This window comes from Stegastes partitus, unplaced genomic scaffold (genome assembly GCF_000690725.1).
Source record: "Stegastes partitus isolate 25-593 unplaced genomic scaffold, Stegastes_partitus-1.0.2 Scaffold1182, whole genome shotgun sequence".
In the NCBI taxonomy this organism is placed as follows: Eukaryota; Metazoa; Chordata; class Actinopteri; family Pomacentridae; genus Stegastes; species Stegastes partitus.
In genome coordinates, this window is record NW_007578913.1 from 83,785 (window position 1) to 108,922 (window position 25,138).

The 25,138-nt window shown below is 41.0% G+C and overlaps 1 protein-coding gene across 1 annotated transcript; it reads left to right on the top strand.

The window, feature by feature from the left end:
• Positions 1 to 21,268: 21,268 nt before the first annotated feature.
• On the top strand, positions 21,269 to 24,728 carry mrpl33 (mitochondrial ribosomal protein L33). Its single transcript, XM_008297069.1, has 4 exons — positions 21,269 to 21,396; positions 22,565 to 22,583; positions 22,692 to 22,798; positions 24,218 to 24,728. The coding sequence occupies exons 1-4, from the start codon at positions 21,375 to 21,377 to the stop codon at positions 24,265 to 24,267; spliced, it is 198 nt and encodes a 65-aa protein (XP_008295291.1). The 5' UTR covers positions 21,269 to 21,374; the 3' UTR covers positions 24,268 to 24,728.
• Positions 24,729 to 25,138: the final 410 nt, after the last annotated feature.

Here is a 25,138-nt window from a genome sequence, read left to right on the forward strand (position 1 = left end):
ATCTATTAACTGTGTTTTCCCTGTTTGTGTCTGCTTGTGTTGACTGCAGCATGGGTGAACAGCCCAAGACAGATTTCCCACGCCTGGGGCAATAAAGTTAATCTTGAATCTTGAAACTGTAAACAAAGCAAATTATGCTTAAAGTAGCCTTGATGCACATTATTGACAATATCTGCAGTTTGTCTGGGGTTTCGCCTGTCTTGATTGAGATCCTAAACACACTGACCACTTGTTGGCTGTTTTCTTTTTTCACTCCGTGGTCCAACTGATCCCAAATCATCTCAGCTGGGTTTAGGGGGGTGAGGCCCTCCATCATTCTGCTTCTTGGTCAACAGAACCTGCAGGTGTGTTTTGGCTCATTGCTGTTCCCTCCACTAGCTCTGCAAAATGTGACAGTGTGTCTCCGCAGGATGTTGTGGTCGTCATGCTGGTTAAGTGCAGCCTTGAACTGTGAATGCATCTCCGACAGTGTCACCATCAGTTAGGCTTCTTTGAAAGACAGCTGGAACCAAAAACATCACATTTACAGCCAACAGACCAGCGTCCAAATTTCCACTGGTCTAATGTCTGTTCTTTGTGTTTCCTGTTTCCAGCAGTTCTCGTCTTACTTAGTCTTTGCAGTGATCCCGTCATGAAGGTCTGATTCACATCTAACAGTTGATGTAGGATGTATCTGCTGCTTGAACTCTGAGGAGCAGTGATGTGGGCTCCAAGCTGAGCTGCTGTTAATTATTGATTAAGGTTCGCAATTAATGCCTTCCTTTCCTGGAACCATCCTCATGAGCGTCAGTTGCATCACAGTGTTAGATGGTTTGCGCACTTGAAGAAACTTGAAATTTTGTGGACAGACTGATGTCAGTAATGAACTCTTGGGAAGGTCTTGTCACTGTATAGATTCCTGCAGTAATTGAATAGGGCTGTTTGCTGCACAAACACTACTTTGACACTGATGGTGTCAAACACATGAAGAAAGCATAAAATTCCATCAGTTATCTTTCAGCAAGGCTCATCTGCTGATTAAAAACTTTCCTCGGTGATGACTTCATGAAGTATGATAGGACAACAAGGCAAACAGTGTCTGCTTTGAGGACTCTTAAAATGAGACAGACTTTGGTTTGTCTACACTGCTTTTCTCTACGCTATTTGGAAGTCATAGGATATGAGAACCAAAATAAAAATTAAAATCTTCAACTCAAATGCCAAGGCAGTGCTGCTATATGGGTCAGACAGTTGGAAACTAACATCTTGCATAGTGCAGAAAATCCAGGCATTCATCAACAAGTGCTTAAGACAAATGCTTGGCATCAATTGGTTTGACCACATCACAAACCTTGAAGTCTGGGAAAGAACCAATAAAAACCCGTGGCAGAGGAAACCGGAAAAAGGAAATGGAGACACATAAGCCACACTTAACCGTTAACCCTAACCTCTTGACCCTAACAGCTTTAAAATGGAACCCACAAGGACAGAGGAAGACCAAAAACATCATGATGTAGGGACAGAAAGCAAGAGAGGTGGGTACACAGAAATGGAAAGACTGGCCCAGAACAGAGACGAATGGAGAAAAAAAAGTTGATGGTCTGTGCTCCTTTTGGAACTGAATGGCAAAAGAAGACGACATTTTTGCCTCTAGGTTTTAACTTCTTATCCATTAAACCCCATTTTAGTACTTGAAGACTTTTTAGTCATTTTTAAATCCTATCTTTTACAACTTAACTGATAAACTCCACTTGGTTCCTGTTTTGCAATGTGGCAATAAATCTGTCCAATTTGAGGAAGTAATCGACGTCTTAGTCTTAAAAAACATGCATTGCTTTAGCCACTTTGACTGAGATGCTTATCAGAGTGACATTTTACAGTTCTTCAGTGATGCATCTGTCTGACAGCAGATTTAGATCATATGCATGATCAGTTCATAAGCGATGACGCAACGGAGTATAGGAGGCAAAACAATATGTAAAGTCGTTAAACGGGGCAAAGTCTTGAACAGCTAAATGACAGGAGTCAGGTTGCATGATGAATACTTCTGCTGTTGCTCCTTTGGGTACATTTTGTTGATTGTAATGGACCATTTTACCACTATGGTACTGCTAAATAAAGGATACGAAGGCATGCTCTAACATTAATATACGTTAACTACTGCGGTGTGTCATCTGTCTTTAAATTTGAATGCATGGCATTTAACAGCTAATTTTACTTCCCTCCTGCTGATGGGCTCTTTTATTCTGCACGTGATGCTTAAGATAGTCAAACCAAGTTCTTTATGGAGGCACCATTCTGTTAAATAACACTATTTTCATCTTTTTACCCCAATTACAGTCATGTTCAGACATGTTCGCTACCTTTGGAAGATTCTGCGATCTCAGAATGTAACCTAATGTTCTGTGGGTTTGTACAAAGTAAAGCTGCACAGCATGAGTTTGTCATGAATAGTTTGTAGCAACTTCCCAGCTGCAAAGCCAATTAAAGTGTACAATGATCAGTTCTGTACCGTTTGCACTTATATTTCTATAATGCCACGATCCAGCAATTCAGAGTTTTCATGATGATTTCATGGACTCATGCTTTGACACAGTGGAAGCCTGGATTGCATCATTTCAGCTATTGTACTCCAGACTAACTAGTCTCAGAAAATAGGCTGTTGGCAAGTAGTCAAGTGTAACATATTTCCAGTGGCCACGTGTGTGTTATGACGTTCGGACGTTTGTCAGAGCTGACTATGACACGGTTGGTTGACTAGAGTGAAATCCAGTCACTTGTGCGACTATAAATGGTACAAATGATGTACAGATGATTTGCAGGAACAAATAGGATCAAGTGAACAGTTACAATCCAACCGCACATTCAGGAGAGGAGGAGTGCAGTTAACCGGCTGAAGCAGTTAAATTGGGATATTTAGAAGCAGGTACCGTAGGTCTAGTGAGCAGGTTTTCTGTCTGATCCAATTTTAAAGGGGGGTAATATGTTTTTCAATTTAAAAAAAAAATAAATAAAAAATACCCTGCAAGCTTTTCACAATAATCCTTCAGTTTTTTTAAACACATTTAATTTAAATTGCTGAAATTAGTTTGACTTATTATGTTTGATTTTGAATTTCCTGCACTGTAAATTAAAATTGTAATTTATTATTGATTTATAACAAATCTTTAACTTCTTAGTTCCACAGCTGACTTGCTCATTATTGAACTGTGGAGAACAAGAGAGGGCAGCAGAGTGTTTTGGTGCAGGCAGTGAGCTCCTCACAGACATCCTCACCAGTCAACTGGAACGCAGGAAAGAGAGCTGATTTCACGAGAGCAGTAGGAAGCGCAGCGTGCTGCGAGCGGCCCTCGTCACCGGCTTGGTATGGAAGCACTGCACTTAGAAGACGGATGAAGCCGGACCGGCCGCGGCCAAGATGAACAAAGGCAGGGGGCCTCGGGGTGCTACTTCCTCCCTTCCCTCTCTTGGCAGTGGCATAATTGCTGAGGTTGCCTAGCGACCGGAAGCATGGAAACAGAAGGTGTCACTTGTTACCTCAGAGCTGGATTTAGCCAAACTGTAAAATAGCCATCGATGGATCATGAGGGGGATAGAGTAACTAAATATAAGCAGCAGAAGGCAGCGGGAGCGGGAAGGATCAGAAAATAGACAGAGGTCACAGGGAGGGCCATTCATTCATCGCTTTGTGTGGTTTTAGGGGATATATTTTAACTAAATCAGTAAATAAAAACACAGCTGTAGATTGGACAATAATCAAGAAAACTATCAAGTTCAGCAAAATGATTTCATGACAACACTGAAAGGAATGTGGAGCAATATTTAAACTACATATTAGCCACCGAATGACAAAATAAGCCATTAGGGCTTTTGGTTTGTGGCTTATATAAAATAGCATCTAGTTTTTATCTTTTAAAACTCTATCTACAGCCTGTACACTGTTTGGGAACAAACCAGTGAGCCAGACTGTTTGAAAAGTTTACAAGAGCAAATGATGACGGAGTTTTATTAGAAGTATTTTGTAATATAGTAGCTCTTTGCCAGTCATTTTACTTCCTGTTCTAATTAAGTTGCTGACATCAGCTGCAGGCCACCGCAGAGGTGGGAGTGAGGTGCTCTAGTTCCAACATGTAGGAGGAGATCAGTTCTATCAACACTGATGCAATTTGCCTTCACCCAGAGAGGCCAATGAAGACCTATTAATTAATTATTCAACGAGAAATTAAATTATTTAGCAAAGCAATCAATTAAACTGCTCCAATCATCACATGTATATTTAGACTGGATGGTCCCGGCGCTGGTTATGAAGTCCACGGTTTAGTTCAGCATCATAGCTCTCCTTAGTGCCTTTTCCAGCAGCAGTAAACAACTTTTTTTTTATTTTTTTTTATAGCTCTGATGAACCCACTGTATGCTGCCTGTAAGAACATTAAGTTAGCAACAAGTTGGAGCCAAAATCCAGATTCAAATGGACCTGTGCATACTAGATGTTAAATTAAGTTCGCTAACGTTACGATGCAAAGACTAGATAAGCTGATCAGTCATGTGAATGAAATGGTAAATGGTCTGCACTTTTACATTGCTTTTCTACCTTAGGGGTACTCAAAGCGCTTTACAATGTGTTTCTCATTCACACATTCACACACCAATGGTGACAGAGCTGCCATGCAAAGTGCTGCCTGCCATTGGAAGCAACTTCGGGTTCAGTGTCTTGCCCAAGGAAACTTCGACTGTGGAGGGTTGGGGGATCGAACCGCCAACCTTGTGATTAGAGGACAACCGCTCTACCACCTGAGCCACAGCCAAAATGTCAGAAAAGGTGTTCCCATCTTTATTTATTATGTGTATTAACCCTTTTTCCTGAAAGCAAAAAACAAAAAACAAACAACACCCCCCCCCCATAAAAACATTGTAATGAAAATGATTTTCCTTCAGAATTTTGCAGATTCCACTACCTTAACTTTTTTGCATTAAAATATATTATAGAAACATACCGTATTAGAACATGTCCATATGTAGTTTATTTACTGCTATTCCCAAAGTAGCCTCTTTTTTTTTTAAACCAGTGATTGCAGGTTCAATCACTGAAAGACATTTGTTTCAGGTGAATTTTAACTTTTCATCTGAACCGCACCAAATGTGAACCTCCTAATGTTTTTCTAGCGTGTAGCTTAGCTTAGCCTGTGCCTACAGGCCAAGCTAGGGTGGAAGTAGCATAATAACGTCCTATGTCTGCTTTCATTTTAATAGATTAGAATTATTAAAGATGTCAATTTTAGGCTAGCAACGTGATTTATCTCAAGTTTCATATTTCCATATTTGACAAGCCATCTGCTAGCAGGTAGAATTAGCCTGTATGCTAACAGCCTGGTATATATTTCCCAAAACAAAGTACCTCATATGTAAATGAATACATGTGTTTACCATACATGGTCATGTCTTGTTAAAATCAAGTAAAAATGTAGCTTTTTACCCCACTACCATATCCAGGTAGTGTTTCTTATATGTTACAGGAAACATCATGAGTGAAATTAGCAGTCAGCACTGTGTAGTACTTCCGACTTTAAACCACAGTGTACTGATGACGGTTTTCAAACCACAGTGTGGGACTTCAAGGGTTTCATAGATAACACACTTATCTTGCCAGCTTGCAGGGTTGGGCTTCCTGTATAATTATTCTCCTTCAGAATTAGTTTTCGGTTCAAACATGTGGCAGCATTACTCCAATATTACAACTTGCCATTGTGTAGTGTAGAGTAGCTTTACAGAGTTGTAGGTGAGCTGGTGTGCTGAGCTGCAGCGAGCGGGGAGGGGTGAGTGAAGAGAGGAGGGTACATCCTTGATCTGCCTGTTGTCGTTGTTGTTGCAGTACACTGTGGTCTCCTGTAGAATACCATCACAACCACCACCACCACCACAACAACAACAACAACAACAATGTAACTGTAAACTGTTGTTTCCTGGAGAATACCAGTGTACAGTTACATCTAATAAGTTTAAGTCAGAAAGAAGTTTCCAAATATGTAACTTTGATACACAGAGATGATTTATTAGAGAAAATATCAATGACCAAAGAGGGACCAGTACCCATCAACACCCATATGACACATGAATCCTGCGATTTAGCTTGAATGGAATCGGTTTTATTTAAAACTAAACTTATCTAAGGGGGTTTTGCAATCTTGCAGTGTTCCTCTGTCCTCAGACCTTCACACAAGAGAGACAGCAGCAGAATTACAGCCAGATAACAACTACATTAAGTCACAAGTGATTGTGTAAAAAGAAGACTGGATGAGAGAAAAAAAAATGCTAATGAGCTAATGATTTCATTAAAATATTCATAGACTTGACTGAATGGGACTGGTGTCCTGAGTGTTGGCAACATTTGCATTGTGTTATGAATGTGAATGAAGTCATTGACTGGACCGTACAGCCTATTTGATTGTTTTGAACAATAAATTTATCTGAAACATTCATTCTCAGCATCAGTTAAGTAACGCAAGATGTCATTCAAGGCCTGTATGTACTTCTAAACACTGATCTCTTTCTTTCCAACCAGTCCTTTCTCATTGTTTGTGTCTTCCGCCTGGTTCCGCTCTTCTATCCTTATCTCCCCATTATTAGGCTCTCATCCCCTCATCTCTCCCCCTCCACGCCTTCTTTTTCCTCTCTACATTTTCTCACTCATCCATGTCACCCTCCAATAAATCCCTCCATCCTACAATCTGAACTATCGCTCGCTCTCTCTCCTTTCCTGTCCCCCCCATTCATCCCCGTTATTTACTTCTCTCTATCTATCGCTGTAACCTTCTCTCCGGCTTCCACTCACTTTTGTTCAAATGCCTTCCCTTTCTCTCCCCTCCCTCTCTTCTCCCATATACCTCCATCTCTGCCTCCATCTCTGGTGCGTACACAGCGGATGGCGGCGGCCCACTCAGTCCTCTCAGGGAGCAGAAGGTTTGTCCACTCCCACTCAGGCTTTGCGTCATGGAACACAGAGAAATAGAGACAGAGGAGAGAGAACAGATGGGAGGAGGACACACTGGCTGCCTGTTTTATAACATTACTCCTGACAACACTGTGGTCATCAGTACGACTATGTAAAGTAGCAGGCTATTGTAGACTCATCAAGCAGGCCTATATATAGAACGGAGCCCAATATAGAAGAGCAGGAACTGACACCTTTGGTGTGAAAAGGAAATCTTGTCCCACACTGAGAAAGGTTAAAAAGCTAATTCATGATTCTGCTTACAACCATTCAAGGTGCTTTAGAAAACGTCTGCATCATGTGGCTTGTTTTCTACCCGTCATGATTTTAACAAGCATCCAGACTGATTTATTTTCTTTGTATTAACCAAACGCAACTTTCCGGATCATAAGCTCACCCTCGCAGACCTGTTGCTTGTGTGGAAATCCAGTCTGAGGGTTTCATTATCACGAGATTGGTGTAACCATAGCGACCTGATGGACATCAGTGCATGACATCATAACTGACACAATCTCTCCCATTTACGCAAGTGGAAAGACAATTCAGACCATCCTGCTATTATTGTTTTTGCCTGTACCGGCTCCTGCCCATGACTTTAAAACGAGCATTGCATAAGATGCGGCTTTGCAAATGATGCTGATAAAAAAGATGTCGTATTTTATAAATGGCACAGACAGCACGTTCAAATGCAAATGCTGTTTACTGGATTTACACAAGAACAAAACAAAAATGAGATTTGTAGCACCATGTAAACAAGAGATTAGATCTTCTCGCTGCAAAGCTGAACATGAACAGTCAAATCTGGGTCACGCTGAAAGCAACAATCCACCCTGGGAGAGCTTTCCTGTGTTTTTCCCAATGATATCGGACAGCTGGATTAAGATACACAGACGCAGACAAGTTGCTTCAAAAGCTCCGGAGAGAGCCGAGACCAGTGTGTGATGTGATCATGCAGCATTTTCTGGAACAGCCTCACTGGTAATGAATTAGAGGCTGAATGTGAGGACACGCTCACAGTACCCAGGGTGGTTTTTGTGGGTAAGTGAGAATGTCTTTTGGTTCAGCACTGCAATGTAAGTAAAGATGTGGGTGTAAAAAGCAAAAATGAAATATTCTAAAAGTCCACAAAATCAGCCACCTACAAATTGTCAGAGGTGTAGATCCACAGTTTAGCTTGATTTCAGCATTATGAGAGCTGCTGAGTTAATTATGATCTTGAGAATTAAATGTGTAATTTTACTGAGCTGTGGCTTGTTCCTCTCAAACACAAATGCCAAACGGCTTTCTCGGACAGAATTTAAAAGAAACGAGTCCGTGGAGGAGCGTCTATGGTTTTGAACATTAAGCCAGCATGCGCAGAAGTAAAACGATTTTGATGTAATATATTGTTTTCATTAAGGGAAATAGACCTTTCTTGGCCTTTCTTGCTGAGAGTGAGATGAGAAGACCGATGCCTCTCTCATGTCTGTAGGATAAGCACGCACCTACAGTCGGCAGCCGCTTTGCTTAATTTAGCAGAAAGATCAGGAAACAGCTTGCGTGGTTCTGTCTGAAGTTAACATAATGACAAGCAGGCAGCCGACACTCCAGGAAGCCACAGCTAACAGCCAAGAAGGAGGAATGGGGCCTTCAAATGGGGTCGTGTTTACCCTGCTCATGAGAAGAGTCCATATGAACGCCCCTCTCTTGTGGTATTCACAGCCGCGTAAGTTATGGCAAGCTGTTTATTTATCGGAAGACTTCGATTATCCAGATTTCAAATTAGTGACATCAGTGTTCTTATCTCGTTTTGACCTGTCGGGGTTGTGAATAGTCCAAATTTTTATTTCAGAAAACATCTTTATCACTACAAAACTGTTCCCAGTGACACATATTCAGTTTTGAACGGTTAAAACAGTAGCTGAAGATATCTCTAAATGTCAAAATTGGTGTGCATAATGTGACTCATGCCAGGCTTCCCTCTGGATATTGGTCCAGGAAGGCTTTTGAACACTTTTAGGAGAAGTAATGGTAGCTGCTGTGCTGGATCAGAGAAGCTCAGCAGGAAATTGGTGGCGAGTGAGAGCTTCGTTCATTAGAGAGTCGAAATTTACTTAAGTTTTGACCTCAGGCTGCTGTCACCTGCTTCCAACTCACCATAGCTTCTGGGGGTAACTACAAATATCTGCAATGTAATTATCGTAAATGTAATTGAAAATATCTGTAATTAGAGTTTGATTGGGTGGAATTCTAGTTCAAGATACTTACAGCATCACTTCAGCAAGTTCAGACTTAAGATATCTAAAAAAGCCAATGTGGATATCTAGAATTAATGGAAATGAAAGTGATCTTAAACTAGAATTATCAGAATTAAACTGTAGATAGCTGAGATTTTAATTGGATATAGTCATACATCAGTTGCAGATAACTGCAGGTGAATGTTATTCTTAATTAGAAATCGCGTACACATGAATGATACAAGTTGTCTTGAAAGAATGATGAAGTTCTTTTTGACTGGGAAGAACTGAATTATAGAGATCTCTAATACATTTCCAGTCTAACTTTTAAACGTTGAAACTGCTTGCCATATTAAGTGTAAAATTTCTGAGAGGTCAGCGTTCAAGGATGTGTGTTTGCCAATGGTTTCTGAAATGCAATGGCCATGGAAGTTCATTTTTCAGTGACTGGTTGGATAATATACTGTAGTTCTAGTCACATAGAGTGTTTCCTCATAATGATGCCTCAGTAAATTGTTGTTATTCCCAAAGGCTGGATCTTTTCATAATGCCTTTTACCCAGGCTTTGTGCTAAGCTAAGCTAATTGGTTGTCACAGCTTCAGGCTTCAGGTGATACAGCAAAGACTAGAAGGCAAACATAGTGTATATATGTAATCCCAAAATGTCCAGGTTATATCAAATGGTCCTTAATGCCTACCAAAAAAAAAACAATTAAAGGAAATATTCATATTTGTATGAGAAGGAATTCTATATGTTATCCCTCTCTAGTGTTATCATTAAATCTAAATGTGGCCCTGGGGTGGCTTTGTAGTCCATGACAGGGCAGATATACACAGAACTACTGGCTAGTGCAGATTACTGCAGACTGTATGACAACTCAAGGTTCCCTCCTGGGTTCAAACGCACAAATCAGACATGCCCTTACCATGAACTAACATATATGTTGTGTGTCCCTGACCTCTGAATACCACCCATAGGAGTGTACTACAATACTAGAGGCACAGATATACTTCATCTCTGTGTGGTTAGGTTTAGGAACAAAACAACTTTGCTGGGTGTAAGCAGAATTCATGGTTAGTTGTCATGGTAATAATAATAAACAAGCAGTCGAGGTAAAAGAAATTTTCAATTTGAAATGTGAAAAGCACGCCGGCCCATCATTGTCATGGTTACAATAACAAACACACGGTTAGGGTTATCCGTCATGGTAAATAGAGTCTAGTGTTTGTCCACCCATCAATCCACCCTGACCCCCTCCCTGCACAGACTCTGTCGCTCTACAACTGCATCACCTCACCTCTACCTTTGCTCTCATCACAACAGCCTTGTCGTCTGAGAGCGCTGCCACAAATGTAACTCTGGGTCATAATGAACTGCTCGCATAAATGACCTGAGGCTTTTTTTTTTTTTCTTTTTTCTTAAACAGGAGGACGGTCTCCATGTGACCCACCTACAGCATGAGCAAACCAGCGACAGATCAGCATTTTTCTCCTGTGATTTCATTCTCCAGCAGGGGATCATGTTAATGTGGCTCTATGTGTCCAGAGGCTTCTGAGTCATGACGAGGCCGAGCTGACCTGAACGATTTAATCAATTACAACATTCTGCTCGGCGGTGTGTCACGACCACTGTCCAGGGTGCTGATTCTGGGACCACCAGGGATGAGGGAGCTGTCCGGCGTGCTAACCATCATGGATCTGCTGATGGATGGAATTCCTTCCTAAAGATGGGATTTGCTGTTAAAAATGTAGAGTTTTTCTCTCTATTTTTTTCTTTACAATGATTACATTAATGCATATCAATCCAGCTGTGGAAACAATCCCCTCTTACCTTAATATGGTCTCGATGTTACTCTAAACCTTTTCTTTCTTTACTTGGTGCAGACCTATGAATATGCAAGGCCTCTCCCAACCTACCCAAATGCCGTTCACCTGCAGCTCGAGCACACCAGCTCACCTTTAATTTCTGTACGCTCCACAATGGGAAGTTGTAATATTAGAGTAATTGGTCATACATGTTTGACCTGGAAACTGATTGTGAAGAAGAAAAATGATGCAGAAAGCCTCACCCCCAGTTTACAGGTTTGGTTTCCTAGGTTTGATACGAGGTGTGTCAGAGAAGTTCCAGGACTGGTGTCACAAAAGATATGCTTGAAATCCAAACTACAAATAACAAGTTTTCCCCTTCGAAGTAATCCCCCGGGAGTCTAACCCACTTTCCCAGCCTTCTCCACCACTCTGCCATGCACTCCTGGATGGATTCTTCGGGGATCCTCCTCAGTTCCATCGTCACAGCCATCTTGATGTCGTCCACGTCTTCAAAACAGGTCCCCTTGATGACCCCTTTGAGCTTGGGGAAGAGGAAAAAATCCCATGGAGCCAGGTGGGGTGAGTAGGGAGGTTGCTCCAGCAGGGCGATGTTCTTCTCAGCCAGGAACTGTCGGATGCTCAGGACATTGTGAGCAGGCGAGTTGTCATGGTGAAGCAGCCACGACTTGTCCTGCCACAACTCTCGCCTCTTCACTGAACAAAGCAAACACCGCAGGATCTCTTTGTAGACGTGCTGGTTGATCATCTGAAAGGGAAAACTTGTAGTTTGTAGATTGGATTTCAAACATATCTTTTGTGACGCCAGTCCTGGAACTTCTCTGACACACCTCGTACCTACAAAACTCTGGAAACTTATGTTTTTGAGACTGTAGACTGGAGTTTCCAGGTGGAACTGCTCAGGAATGGCACTGACTGCTTGTTTTACTCATGATGCATCTTCATGTTATATTTTCAATGGAAGGAGACTTTAAAAATGGTTTTGAAGGGCCAGAAATAACACAAGAGTGCTTGACCAATCCATAACCTTCGGTATCACAAGCCGTAACCCAAAAGTTCCTAAATCTTCAGAAATACCACCCACTAAGCAGGGACTTTTTTGGGAAGTAAAAAAAAAAACTTGAATGTTTTGAAACTTTCTCAATCCCTGGGGAAAGTCCCTACACTGGTGTTGCCAATGTAGGGACTTTACTTAACATGCTTGAGGTATAAAAAATGACCAAAGCCTCTTACAAACACCTCGTAAAGGCCACACAATTTCCTGTCAGAGAATGCACAGTGATCCCCTGACCCTCTCTTTTACATTCCATTTACCTGTAAATATTCACTTTTTCCACAGGAAGAATATTTTATAAATGTTTTGTAAAAAGAAAAAAAAAAAAATCTGCCTTCATTGAACAGCGAACACAGAAAGAGCAGGTGGGAAACATGGAGTGAAAGAGGCCGGTGTTGCTATATTTATGTGATCTGTAAATGGCCTGTCAAATACTCTGAAAAGACAGCCTTCGGATCATTTTCCGCTGTATGGACGCAAAAGATACAGCCGTGGTTAGGTGAAAGGATACAAAAAAGAAATATTTTGTGAGATCACCCTTTGTTATTCATTTCTTCCTTTTATATAATAGTTAATAGGACATAGTGCTGACGCAAGCCGGGGAGTTGTGAACCAATGTGTGGTGTTTGGTGCCTCTGACTCCGTGTGTGTGTGAGTCATCGTGTCACCTACTGTGTTCAGGTTGGTAGGTCAAAAGAACAGCAAACTGTTGTTGTGATAGCTAATAATATGCGGTTTGGGGCTTGTTCGGTATGTTTGTGTGTGCGTGTAGGTGTGTTGGTGGAGCTGCGTACGTGCTGCTTAAAGTTATTAATAATAATCAGCCAGCAGAGGAAGCAGTTTTATCGGGCATTTCATCGGCCTGTGCTTTGGCTGGTTATTAATTAGACTGATATTAATTTAGAAACTCTACCACCGAGTGTGTCAGATTTAGCGCTGCTCTGTAGCTGACGGTGCCTCCTTCTTAAAGCCGCACTAATCAATATTTTTTCGTCTGTTTCAGCTCATTGTTTTGGTTTTCAGGGCAGCAGCTTGACGTCATGATTCAGTCTCACCAACGCTGTTTGGACACACAGGAAGCTCGCTCATATAATAAATCCTTACTGTTGAGCATATATGACCCATATAATTACACAAACCAATTCTCTCTGCTAAAATGCACTTTCCACATGCATTTAGTTTGTAATTTGAAAGCTACACAAAAATCAAAACTTTCTGATTTGGGTCAGTCCTGCCAGTCTGGTCAATCTTACTTATTTAGCGAAAAGCTGGTGCATTCAGGGGAGCATTTAGCTGCAGAACAACTAAGTGCTCAGAAGTAGTAGAGACAAATGAATGTTGCTCCGCTGGAGGAAGAAAAACAGTTTGCTAATGTGCTTGCCATTAACCTTTACAAGCTAATAATATGTCATTGCAATGTGTATGGCTTATTCCGGAAATCATTAAATGAATCATTGTATTTTTTTGCCTAAAGGTTGGTCATTGTAATCTTCATTTACCACTGCCTCTCATAGGTTTACTTTCATTTGACCTCAAGACAAACTTAAAAGACCAATTGATTAATGTCTTTTCTTATCAGGTAAATTGAAACATATGAAGTTCACAAATATTTAGCTTCTTGTTTTTTGGAAGATGCACAGCAGTTCCTAAAATGATGCTATAGGTTCTGGGGGGGGTTGATATAATTCCTCCCCAGTGGTGTTTTAGCACATTGTGAGTTTTAATGATGACATAATACTTGTGCAACATGTTTGCCCAACAGGTTTTATGACTGCAAGAGTCATACCTTTTTCACATTTAGAGCCAAAAAGTAGAAAAAAATAGAAAGCAAGTGGACAGTGTTGGAAAGTAGCCATGGCTGAGTTTGTAAGTGAATAACACCGCAGCTTAAGTTCACAGCTTTTAATCTAGAATTTTGCCCTGCACTCATAAATCTTTCCTTGCAAGCACTTTGGTCTTGTAAATTGTTAATGGATTTGTCTTGCCTCAGTTGTTATCCTGATAATAAACTGCCAAATCTCAAACTTATTCACTCACTGTAAGCCGCCTTAGATTAGGACCTCAAGCTCGAGTGTTTAAAATATAAATGAGAAAAGCTGTGCAATAATTGGTGGCAAATGAAAAGGGAGAGCGCGCGAGATAGAGTGAGGAGTATCCGTGCGATGATGAAGTGGGAGAAGGAGAGAGTAGCTAACGTCCGGAGTGGCTGGTGGAGAGTGCTGAGTGGGAGGGGTGGAGGAGGAGGAGGAGGAGGAAGAGGAGGAGGAGGAGAGCTGAAGCTGGAGCTTGTGGTCTCAGCATCCTTCTCAGAATTATCCCTTAGTGACGCAAGCTCCTCCACACACATCCTGACAGCTGCTCCCTGCCTGGTTACAGCGCTCCTCGGCCCGTCCAATAACATTCATGTTCATTTCCGCTTTAATGCATGGCTTTCCCCCACTGGGTTTACCGATACAGCTCCATTTAACCTCATTAGCACATGTTCACTTACTACTTTTTTGTCGTTCTTCTAATCTGGGCGCCAGTGGGACGACGGTGTCACATACTCTGGATCGTCCTTTTTTAATGAAGATAAGCTGCGGAGAGAATAAGCCATTAGTCTTATTCCACCGATGTCAAGCATTGCTCTTCCTGAGTGACGACAGAAAGACCAAAATACACCGGATGCTCGAGAGGTCGCTGAAGGGCCCTCTGTGATTGCAGAGACATGCTACCCCCCCGGTTTTATAAAGGTTCTCTTACCATTAAAGTGCTGCAGCAGGGTAGTAATGACATAATTCCCTTTCCAGGACTCCCTCAATTAAACATCTAACGGTCTGTATGACGTACACTCAAAGTGATTTAATAAAAGGCCTGTAGAAAATTACAAAAAAAGAGATTTCGGCGAATGAACTTTAAAGAAATCACAAGTTGTGCAGGACTAGTGCAAGTTCAAAGAGAGATATAACAAAGTGTAAACCAACTAACAAGGATATGATTGATTATATTTCAAAGGAAACACTCACACTGAGCATGTTACACCACAGTAATACCAGGTGCGGCCTCTCTTTTCTCTCGAACAGCCTTTATTTCTTGGTGTCATGGTTTCCACAAGATGTTGGAAACCTTCCTCTTTGATTCATGTTGACGTGATTCATCACATCATTTCAGCAGATTTGTCAGCTGCACATTCATGCTGCCAATCTGCTGTTCCACTGCATCGAAAAGGTGTTCTACTGGATTTAGATCTGCTGAATGGGGAGGCAACTCAAGCCCACTGAACTCTTACTTTGGGAGGTTTTACCCTACTGGAGGTGGTCATTAGAAGATTGTAAACTGTGTTGTACATAGTCAGCTATTCTCAGAGAGGCTGTGGCATTCATTTGGCATTACTACATTACTTTTATACATTAATCCACAACCATTCTGATAACTGATTAACTGGTTGAGTCGTTTTTAAAGAACGGTCCAAATCCTCTGATTAAAGATTCTTAAATGTGAATATTTTAAGTTTTCTTTCTCCATTTATGACAAGAGAATCTTCAGGTTGTGAACAGGACATGTGAGGACATCATGTTGAACTTTGGGATACATTAATTGATTTTTATTTTTTTTAAAACATTCTTCTGACACAAACAGAACAACTAATCGATTGATTGGGACAAATAATTAACCTACAATGGATCGACAATGGAAACAATCATTAGTTGCTGCACTATTGCAGAGAATTTACAGTCAGATCCATAAATATCTGGACAGTGACACGACTTCCATAATTTTCTGTCTGAATATTACAACTGTGGATTTAAATCGAAGCCATCAGTGTGTGATTGAAGAGATTGGATTGAGTCATAATGACCTGACTGAAAATTACAATGAACTGTTAGCTCCATAGGGGGTCACGGTGCGGCTGGAGTCTATTCCAGCTGACCTAGAGCACAGGCAGGGGACACCCTGGACAGGTCACCAGTCTATCACAGGGCTACACTTAGAGACAGACAACCAAGCACACTCACATTCACATCTATGGACAATTTAGAATCACCAGTTCATCTCAACATGTCTGCAGGGTGGCGCAGTTGGTTAGCACTGTTGCCTCGCAGCAAGTGAGGATAAAGCGGTGTATAGATAATGGATGGATGGATGGATGGATCTCAACATGTTTTTCGACCTTGTGGAAGGAAGCCAGAGAACCTGGAGAGAACCCACGCTGCACGGGAAGAACATGCAAACTCCACGCAGAAAGATCCTAGAGCCCCCACCGGGACGCGACCTTCTTGCTGCGAGGCAACAGTGCTAACCACTGAGCCATCTTGCAGCCTGTCTAAATAATCATACAGTAAAATAACAACAAATCTACATGTTTCTAATAATACTGATATACTTTCACTTTGGTACAGTTTGGTATTGCAGGACTTTATCATTTACCTAAATAAGTAAAGGACTTGTATCCTTCTTCCGCCACTGGTTTTATGATAATACTGAAAACATAAAAATAATCCCAGGAAATGGTTTTTAACTCATATTGTGTTGTCTTAATGGTTAATGTGGCTCTACAGCATTGATTTCAGAATATAACAGAACTATTGATTATTTTCTCTGATATGGCAAGACCAATTTGTAGGTCATGGTATGTGTAGCCATTTCCTTTGTTCAGGACACCAGATACCCACACTTATACTGTTTTTGTGTTGTCAGCTGCGACATTGTACACGCAGAGCTAAAACGTCATGAGAGTGAAACCAGCGAGTAGTATCATCAGTCCTCTTATAAGTCATTCAGAAATGCAAAATACTTTTCACTAAGCAGCAGGTTCGATTCTCATGGCACCAGTGTTTCAGTGACCAAAAAGCTATTGGGTTACTACATTCTGAGGACTGAGGGGATTTCCATGGCATCATTATTACTATCACACCCATTCATCTGCCTTTGAGAGAAAAGCTTTCACTGAAGTTTTGGGACATTCCAGCATGTCCACGTCTTCCAGCCCATTCATGAAACTTGAGTTGCTTGCCTGAGGCAGGAGACATAGTGATCACCAACAAATAGTATCATTGTGAACATTAACCATGGTGACTCTGATTATTTCATGTATTCACAGAGCTTCAATTAAAAGAATTAAATTAAAGTGAAATTAAATGAAGCAACATTAATTTAATGTCTTGGATTGGAACTCCAAGAGCTCATTTTCAGACTCAAATCAAAAAGAAAACGGGACCACATCGACTGCAAATGAGTTTCACAATCCCGTCTTGACCACAAATTTTTATCACTGTCTCTCGTGCGAACTGCAAATGTCTTGCTGCAAAAGGACAATAAACATGCAGTGGAAGAACTCTGTGGCCCTTTGCACAACAGAAGCAAACAATGTTTGTGTAGACATGCATAGAATTCTGACAAACCAAATCAGTGACTACTGAGCAGGTATAATTGGCTGCAGAAGAGCAGCAACCATGTCAGTTCTGACCTCAGGCTCCTTTAAAGTGTAAAACACACAACTTGCAAATGCACCAAAAACGGGAAATAATGAGCAAACAAACAATGAATCTTTCAGTCGTGCTTTAGTTTATGGCTCCCATATTTTCCAGCTAATTCAGCCGCTGACTGATCAACTGATTATTTCAGTTGATACACTTCTTATTGGTAAAAATGAATAAATGAAACGTTTAATCTGCCCATGGACAGGATGTGCACTTTTCGAACAAAGGCATTACTGAGATGTGTACACAACCCAAAAAGCTCAATAGTTCAAAAAATCCACCACAGAAAGACTGAACTGAACTATTCACTGATCTGTCTGTATCCTTAATAGTGTAATTACAGGCCAGCAGTATCGGCATCCTTACACCTTTGGATCAATGTTGTTGTGTTCTAACTGAAACGTGTTGAAATTAAAAGCTCATTTGTTATACACACCTGCACATCTTTGCAGAGAGCTAATAAGCGAGACGTAACGAGCAGATTTTCCCAAAAAGGTCTGTGCAAACTTATTGATAGCTTTTAGAAGTAGTGATAAATCTGTGGATTGTAGTGGTACTGGAAGCAGAAGCAGACGATTGTCTTCAATTCGTATCACAGTCAATCATTCTGTTTGAATGAAGAAATGTCTGCGCTGAGCTGTTTGGTTTTGCTGTGGTCTCCACACTGAATATGGTCTAGACAAAGAAAAGAGTTGTCTGAGGAAATAAGGAAGGAAATTAAACTTCAGTATGATAAAACTTAGTCTATTTTCAGAAATTCTGATCTGAAAAATTACCCCCAGTTTCAGTTCCACAACTCTAAGGTCAAATGAACAACCTTGGGCTCTATTGATGACACACTTTGGAGAATTTTAAACGACAACAAAGCTGCTTGTTATCATCACCAGGCCACAGAGAGACTAAAAAATGACACTTTTAGATCTGCCTAGTCCAAACAAGAAATTAGAGAATTATAACTCTGAGTCAGCAAAACTGATTTCATTAAACCTGTGAGGAGTGGTCCTACACTCTAAAGCTTCTGTGTTCCCCAGTTCTATTAACACACAATTTTAAACATTTCTAGATCAAATATTTCATAAATATTATCTTTTTTTTTCATTGGAGCAAACCCTAACTTTAAATTTAACCTGTGCTGGGCAACACAAAACCCTTTTGATGGGGTTCCCACAATAGCCCATGTCAGGTTCCAGTAATACGCTGTACGAAGCAGAGGAACATAGAACCCTGGGAACATTGGATCATGTGAACATAGGTACCATGTTCCCAGTCTGTGCCATATAAATCTGGGTAACATAAGGCCCTGGGAACATTGGAATGACTCCAAATGAAGCACAACAAATGCTGCACCCATTTTAGTCATAGTAGCACCAGGCCGCCTCTTCACCGAACGTGCAACGCTTGGCAACCTTCAAAAAATGGAGGCGGGTGACATTTGAACAACAGATATAGCCTGGTTCTGGTGCTAGGACCTCCAGGGCGGAAAGGGTTGAAGTCCATGGGAGCACAGCCTACCTCCCTGTATGTGGCAGCAGGAGGAAAACTGACCCTTTACTGACCAGAAGGAGGATTTGAATGGTGTAAAAAGGTGTGTATGGTTGTACCAAATGCCTCTCTCTGAACCAAAGTGGATTCCATAGGAAAAGACTCCAAAGGAACTCACTTTTGAAATACAAACATAAAATGCCAGATGGGAATTAAATGCATGTTGACAAATCACTGCTGTTCTAAGAGAATACTTCTTTGGACTGACAATTAAAAGGAGAGTCAGAGTAAATAGTGTAGATTTGAAAGATAAGAACAGCATCCTCACTGTAAAACACTGAGGAAGTTAAGCGGTGTTATGGGGGCTGCTATGCTGCATCTGGCATGGGACCTCGAATCTGTGCAGGTTCTCTGGAGTAGAATACACTGAGCAGTACCTGGGAGTCTGTTTCAGTCACTGGTCAACAGGATAAGGACCCAACATATTGTTGTTAAGGAGCCTGAAGAGTCCTGATCTGAATGCAACTGAATATATGTGGAAAGAGCTGGATCTGACAGTTGGGAGAAGGCCTGAGAGAAGTGGAGCAGCACTACTAGCTGAGAAGAGTACAAGTCTCATTAATTGCTAGAAAAAGTGCTTAATTGCAGAAGAGCTTGATTACAGTTATTGCCTTGAAGAATGTGCTACAGAAATAGTAGGTTAAAGGCCCTGATATTTTTGTCCATGCCATTTTAATTTGTTGTTTTTTTTAGGATAATAAATGAATTAGATTTAGATTAGTGGATGCCAATTACGTTTGTCAGTTACGTTTAAGAAAATAGTGTTTTTCTCTTCTTGAGGTGGAAAGGTACCAGCAATTTTGGCCTCATCTGTAGAGGCACATAGCTGTAGCCCACCTACACCACAAAACAGCCAACTTTTCAGTCACAGCTGAGAATAACTGAATTTACTGAACAAAAATAAGTGCTGAGGGAATCCTGTGGAAAAGGCCTTGTTAGGTGCAGAGTGCAAGAAAAAGAAAAAACAGGCAAACAACACCTAAAAGAAGAAGAAAAAAGCCTAAGTGGCTGTTTCTTGACTACCATCTTCCATCATTAAATCCTTTGTGTGGGAAACATTACATATCTATTACTGATGGGCCAGTATTTCACCTTTTCTTCTTCTTCTTCATTTGATAGTCCAGTATCATGTTATCAATAGAGCCTTGATTATACTCCTTACAGACACACGGATAGCTGTGGAACACACCGATGTGTCGTCATTGCTAATACTACTTTTTTGTTCAGTGGATTGAAAGACTACATTCTATACATGCTATACATGTGCAGTAGGTTGTGTCTACGTATTCTGTGCACTATTGCCCTTGTAGCTTAGTTGCTGCTTGAACTGTTCGCATGGACACAAATTTTAGGCTGCTCACTGATTTGGGGAAATAGACTTAAGTTCCGCCATGCTGACCCTAGCAGACCCTTGCATGCTTGCGGACAAGGAAAGTACAACACTGAGCTGAAAACAACAACTACAAATCCTTGGGTGTGTCTGCACTGGAAAAAAAGGCTATTGACGGTCCACATCGTGTAAATATCATCATCTCTCCATGTCTACTAGAGTGGACCCCTCCACTTATATTTATCTGCACTCCAAAATTTGTGTTCTTGCGACTACGCTACAAGTCCAATAGTGTGCATGCTTAGCAAAACTTCTAGATAAGATCTACTGTGTATGCCTGGAACAGAGTCCTCCAAGCAGACAGAAAGTAGTGTAACAACTATCTGCATGGGGTGTGTATAAGTACATCCAAGGCTTCGGCTACCTTTCTAATCCAGAGTAGTCCGCTTACAAGACTCAGTTCCATACATGTGCCGTAGACCGTATCCATGTGATCTGCGTTTACACATTACTGCAGAGCATGCGCACTATTGCCTTCGTTGTTGGCATGCAGACACTTTTGGTTCCATGCAGACCTGTGCGGAGGGTCCATGTGAAGTAAATTTCATCATGATGAAATCCATGTCATGCAGACCCTTGTGCACTCATGGACGAGGCACATTGGCCAGAGAAACTGTTATGTTAGTCACGAGAGATCAAAACCTGAACGTCAAACAGATCACTTCATGTACACAAAGGTCAGACCTATATGCATACATAAGATTTATAAATCATTCCTAACTTCAGATTGAGCATTTCTCTGTGTAGCTCAGTATTTTGTGCAGTGATATGATAGTGTAGTATTTTGGTGGACTACACCTTTAAGAGGATCAGGAAGTGCTTTCATTGCACCGGATGTACAAGTGCTCAATGTGACCTGTGTGGCTAACGGCGTTGTGTTTAATACTGTCTTCAAGGAGTAACTCACGACTTTACAAAAATGTTTCTAACCACCGTCAATTGTAAGTATTTAACACATTAAATGCAAAGAGCCGGGCGCATGCGCGTTTAGAGCTGTCTGAAACGTGAAGTATCCGGCTGGTTAGCTAACACACCGTAAAGGATGCTATTCTACACACTACATGTGTATCATTCACTGCAGCTACACATACTTAAATTAGTGTTTTGTGGACCGCCGTTGGCGATATCTTATAATATCTTACACTATACGTTAATAGGTTTTTACGAAGAGCTTCTAGCATCTATGCCGTATGTTCAGCAACGTTAGCTTTAGCTTCCTTGTAGCTAGTTTGTCGGTGACAGAGCTAACTGACAGGAATATGAATGACATCGTCCGAAAAAGCCCAGAAGGTTCTTTAAAACGACTTACATTTGTTCTGAAAGTGTTGCTCAAATTCCTGTAGAGTCTCGTAGTCACATGAATGAAAAATATTCCGCCCACTTATTGGTAAAAACCGATTTTTTTTATTTATTTCATTTTACTGTGGTGCCTCTATTACCAAATCAAAACAAAGATGGCAGCCCACTGGCTACATTGGGATGAACCTTGTAAGGTTTTCAGAGAGCTTCATTTACCTTCAGAAACACATTTGGCTGGCTTTGTAAGCAGGTGTATATGGTTTATATGCTTGAGCAGTTATCTCTTTTGCAATCATCCTTATGTCTTTGTATTATTTTACCTGTTATGCGCCCCACATTATAACCAACCCAGTTTTTTTGACAGCTTTAAAGGACTACTTCATTTCATATAATGCAGCAAATTACAGCCAATTCATTGTGACTGAAATGTGTGCAATGCATCAAAACTATGTGGTTAATATTTTGAAGATTGCAGCCCATCAGATGACTGCAAGAGAGATAATTTCTTTACAACACTGTAATCTGAAAATGATGCTAGCGTTCAAATATAAATGACATTAGACATACCAAACACATAGCCTACAACCTAAACATAAGAAACAATGCAATAGTGTTGTCTGTACTCAAGAAAATATCCACATGATGACAGCAGCTTTATGCCAGTTATAAGGTGCAGTAACTGGAGCTAGTGGTCCGCTAGCTGTTAGCAACTGACCATTTCCACAAAGTTACAGTAACTCTATAAGTCTTGCTGAGTAATAATAATACTTTACTGTCAGATTTAAACACATGTCCTCTGCTCTTTTTCAGTGGCTAAGGCAAAATCCAAGTAAGTGAAGTGCCTGAATATATACATACAGTTTTATGATTGTCAGTGTAAATATCAGTGTATAGTGTCGGGGACCACAGTAATGTACACGGTGCTGTCCTCTGTCAGGACCATCCTGGTGCAGATGTTGAGCGCTGCAGGGACAGGATACTGCTTCAACACAAAGAAGAACCGTCTCAGAGAGAAGATGGTGATGCGCAAACATGATCCATTCGGTAAGGTGTGACTGATGTTAGGACTGTTAGATAAGCTCTGCAGAGCCAAGGTGCACATAAATGCTTTTTATGACACACTGTTTAAATACCCTGTGCTCTGTCAGTAGGATTCAAATCAGTAGGATAGCTGAGTCCTAGCTCTTGCTGCTGTGTTGTTTGAATACACTTAAGTGCAAACATCCTTTCCTTTCCTTTCCTTACTCAGCTGTAACCACTTGCACAGATGGGCAGCCGTCTTCTCGTAAAGAACTTCAATAAGTCAATAGGACTAAATTGACTTATGGGGCAGGTCAAAAATTGCAATTTGGAGCTATTAAGCTGATGATAAAGTCATAGCTCATATATCCTATGACCCATCAAACCTTGAACCAAATCAATGCCTCCAAAGCAGAGGAAGGCTATAAAAGATAGCATTATAAGTGCTTCCAGCTTCTCCACTGTCTGAAATATCATCAAGAAATTGTGGTTAAGCAGAACAGTGGAAGTTGATGGAATACCAAAGAAAGGAAAAATTTTCAGATAAAACTGCCCATCTGCTGGGCTCAAAGGCAAAGAATATGCATGACGGCTGAGCTGACGCTGGTGTCGGGGTGCAGTGTTCCACTGTGGGGCGTTGAGCATCAGAAGGAATCCTTACTTGTGACCTCAACTCAAAAGTCGATGTCTAAAGTGCGTAAAGGGGGTGGAAATATTCTGCTTTGTGGTTGTGTGGGAGCCGGTAGCATGGAAAACAAAGCACTGACAGAGGGAGGAATGAATTCTAGCAAAATCTGTTTAGAAAAAGGAAAAAAAAGTGGCTTTTAGAGCAGAAAAGATACCTCAAATGAACTTTAAAATCCACCACTTCAGGTAACACAAGCTGGTTTTGCCCTCGCAGTCCCCTGACTAGAACATGTTAAAAACATTTTTACAACCTGCATTTAAACTCAGAAATACAGTGACATTTTAGTACGTGGGGAGACAACAGAACAGCTTGTTATAGTATCAAGAAGTCTGTGTTAAACTACAACTTCTCTGTGTTGGAGAAGGAGCACCTGTCCCGTAGGAGTAGGCTCTTTTAGAACGTATTAATTACAATCACTGTTACTATATTTGAAACTATACAGGAAGAAAGGAGGTCATAAGAGTGAACATTTACAGCAGAAACAGCTTGACTTTGTGAATCTTTTGCATTGTACTGTGTGAGCATGTGACAAAAACTCATGAATCTTGAGTCTGAGCTTTCAGGATGTAGATTACACAGTGTTATTTTGAATTTGTTTCATATTGTAGTTTAAGAATTGACTACTCATTATTGTTTATGTGGAGATGTAGGCACATTGAGCTCAATGTAAATAAATGAACTCCCACAAGATGTGAACATTGGTATCTACTCTTGACTTCCATTTAATGATCTGCTTTTTTTTTTTGTCTTTGCAGTGAACAAGCACGTCCTATTCTTTGAGAAGAAGAAGATTCGATCAATTTAATCATCCAACCAGATATATGGACAACATAAACCTAAAAGGTTTAAACAGACTATTTTTATTGTCATGGATATACAGACTGTCAGTCAACATTTCCTTTTTGGCTGACTGATCTTCGAAAGATTCCCCCTGGATGTGCAAAAAGCCTGCTATTCTATCCTCCACGCTGCAGCAGTCCAGAGTGATGCAAGCCCCAGCTGGGCTTCAACAAAGTCTTGATGATCAACACTTTAAAGAAGAAACTAATAGCGGATGTTATATATAGGGACCACCACAGCTGTCTTGATAGAATATGTTTCCGTGGCTGTTCAGTGGCTCTGTACAGTGTGCGTCATTGATTTTGATTTAGTCAAATGTAGAAGGTAAACATTTAAACCAGGTAAATTTATTTGAACCACTTCTGAAAATATCATCTTTGTGGGTGAATTCAATAAATTCTGTCAATTATGTGGCGTACATCTGAATATAAATGTCACGTTGCCATGTTTATTCAACAGTCCTCAACAGTTTCACAATATTGTTCATTCTTGGATTTCTCAAAAGCAGCTAATTTCATTAATCAGTTCATTGTTCGGTCAATGTGACCCCATCCAGGCTTGGTCTGTTTACACCGGCGTGGACTGCTGCTCTCAGAACAGCTCAGCCGGTAGGTTGCGTCTGAAGGGGTAGGACGTCTGCGTGCCGACAGCCTGCACGCTCACCGCCGCCACCTGATTGGCTCTGCGGGCCATCTCCTCCAGAGGCATTGTGGAATAATTAGCCATATAAAATGCCAGCGCGCCAATAAAGCTGTCTCCTGCACCCTGCGAAGAAACAATATTACAACAATGTTTTATTAAATTGTACCTGCGGTGCAAACAATTTCGCTGTCCGC